Consider the following 2,473-nt stretch of genomic DNA (forward strand, 5'->3'; position numbering starts at 1 on the left):
TACTGATATGCCTGCAGGAAATAATAGAGGAATCTCTTGTGGAAAATAAGTGTCTTATCAGATGAGCCAATTATGCCTCCATTTGCTCGTCCGTTCGGCATAGTTCGGGATTTTTGGATCGTCAAAATTCGGACAAATGGGGTCATTTATGCCGACAATCAGCAGAGTCAAATTACACATTTCATTATAGGTATCCTCATTTATTCGGATTTTGTTGATAATGATTTCCAAATACCGAACAAACGGAAATATCCTATCAAAAAAAATCATTAATCATTTATGCCGACAATCAGCAGAGTCAAATTACACATTTCGTTATAGGTATCCTCATTTATTCGGATTTTGTTGATAATGATTTCCAAATACCGAACAAACGGAAATATCCTATCAAAATCATTAGTGGCTGTTTGTCTGTAAACAAAATATCTCGAGAACGGTAAGAACTAGAGACTTGAAATTTGGTATGCAGCTGTCAAATATGACAAGGATGCTACATGAAAATTTTGGTCAATATAGGTGCTCCGTTTGGCGTTATTTTGACAGCTTTTTGATAGTTTTCGATCGCTTTCAGCTGTACTGAATAAACGGTTAGAGACATTGTAAAAGTTACTTTAGAAGAACACCCAAAATCAGCATCATTCAATAGAATAAGGAAAGTCGGAAAGTCGCGTGATGTTCACACCAGATTTTATTCAAATCATGGCGTACATTTTTGGTTTCATTCGAATCTCGTACATTTGTTATTCCAAACACAAAAGGTTTCCAAGTTGCTACCGGATTGACCCAGTGATCGTGACAGTCCCATTCATTTCTGGAGAGGTCTTGTGAAGAATCTCGTTGTTTTTGATGTCTATTTTGGTGTCTAGTATTTTGTTATCCCAGAGGAGAGGGTTGATTCGACTATCGTATATACCGGTACCGCCATTTCTTCGCACATTCTGTTCTTCTAGTAGACAATGTATTTTGAACCAGTTGCTCCGCCGACCATACCGGGATCCGTTCTTGCTCATTCCTACTAGTTTACATTTGTACAGACGACATGCTTTGCATGAGGTTCGCGTTTTCTTGTTGATGATGCATTGATAGTTGTTCTTGCATTCTGTAATCGAGTTGGGGTTGTTGTAGGTTCTTCCGAAGAATGACTGAAACAGAAGAAGCAAAGCATTTCCAATGTACGGTTTCTGTGATATTTGTGATTCTGTGAAGCTCAACAGAAGAATGATAATTTCTTCCAGTTCTTCTTGATCTTGTTTATCCTTCGTGGTATTCTTCTTGTTCTTCTTCTTCTTCTTCTCGTTCTTCTTTCTTCTTCTCCTTCTTCTTCGCCTTCTCCTTCTTCTCGTTCTTCTTCTTCTCCTTCTCGTTCTTCTTCGTCTTCTCCTTCTTCTTGTTCTGTGTCTTCTTCTTCGTCTTCTTCTTCTTCTTCTTCTTCTTCTCCTCCTTCTTCTTCTTCTCCTTCTTATTCGTCTTCTTCTCCTCCTTCTTTTTTTTTCTTGTTCTTCCTTTTATCTTCTTGTTCTTCCTATTCTTGTTTTTCTTCTCTAAGATTCTCATTATTCCCTTTTGGACAGGACCTACTTATGCACATTTTGTTGATTGTAGTTAAACGGTTTCGTTCTCTTTACGTTGTCGTTGATTGTATGGAATTCTTTCACTGATTGGTGTGAAACGGTTTAGGTCACTTCCGTTTTGTCTGTGTTTGCTTTGATTAGCTCTGCACCGCATCCATTTTCGAGAATATGCACTTTTTGTTTTTTAATCAGGAACATTACTGACCTACTGAAACTGCTAAAAGTGAGGACTTAAGGTCTCACGTGAATTTTAGTTCAGTTCTCTATATTTTAAATTTGACTTAAATTGTCTCTTGCTTTTCTACGAATATATTTTAAATTTGACCTAAACCATTTATATTACTCATGTTCTGTTATTATTGTCAAAGTAAATGATGAAAGTAAATCAAAGTAAATCAATGATGAGAGTGGTTTACATTTGGTTCTTCCCTTATTGGCACGTCCAGATATCAAATGTATTTAGTTGTAATCCATTGGATGATCATCTATCTGATGGATTATCATCTATCAGTATACATATTACTCATATTAGTAATGTTATTCTAACTTATCGTGCTTTAAACATCAAATCACACAAATGCAAACTTTATCATCTTCAAATACAATGTTTAAAAGGATGGGTTTCTAAGTTTCTAGTTTAGTCTATCAGCTTTGAAAGTAGAATATGGATAAAAGAATGGAATGAATGAATGAACCGATTTTTTTTTACTTCGCAAAAAATAAAAAATATCTTGGGCAAGTCCCCAAGAAAGCTACAGAAAATGGTCTTTTAAATGTGGATTACGAAGAAGATTTAGCAAAATTGATTTTACAAATAAAATTTGACTTTATTTATATTCCATCTTAAGGACAATGTTGCCGACAAGTTTGAAATCCTATCGAAAAAAAGGTGGAATACCTAC

At 35.4% G+C, this 2,473-nt stretch overlaps 1 protein-coding gene across 1 annotated transcript; it reads right to left on the reverse strand.

Annotated features, from left to right (window-relative positions):
- Positions 1-770: 770 nt before the first annotated feature.
- On the reverse strand, positions 771-1,142 carry LOC103507573 (protein embryonic gonad-like; the record flags this gene model as incomplete). The annotated part of the gene is made up of 1 exon (XM_008472063.1): positions 771-1,142. A coding segment is annotated over one exon (372 nt), but the record flags the coding sequence as incomplete, so codon positions are not given.
- Between the last annotated feature and the right edge of the window lie 1,331 nt (positions 1,143-2,473).

The sequence above is a fragment of the Diaphorina citri genome, unplaced genomic scaffold (assembly GCF_000475195.1).
Source record: "Diaphorina citri unplaced genomic scaffold, Diaci psyllid genome assembly version 1.1 scaffold323, whole genome shotgun sequence".
NCBI classification, from domain to species: Eukaryota; Metazoa; Arthropoda; class Insecta; order Hemiptera; family Psyllidae; genus Diaphorina; species Diaphorina citri.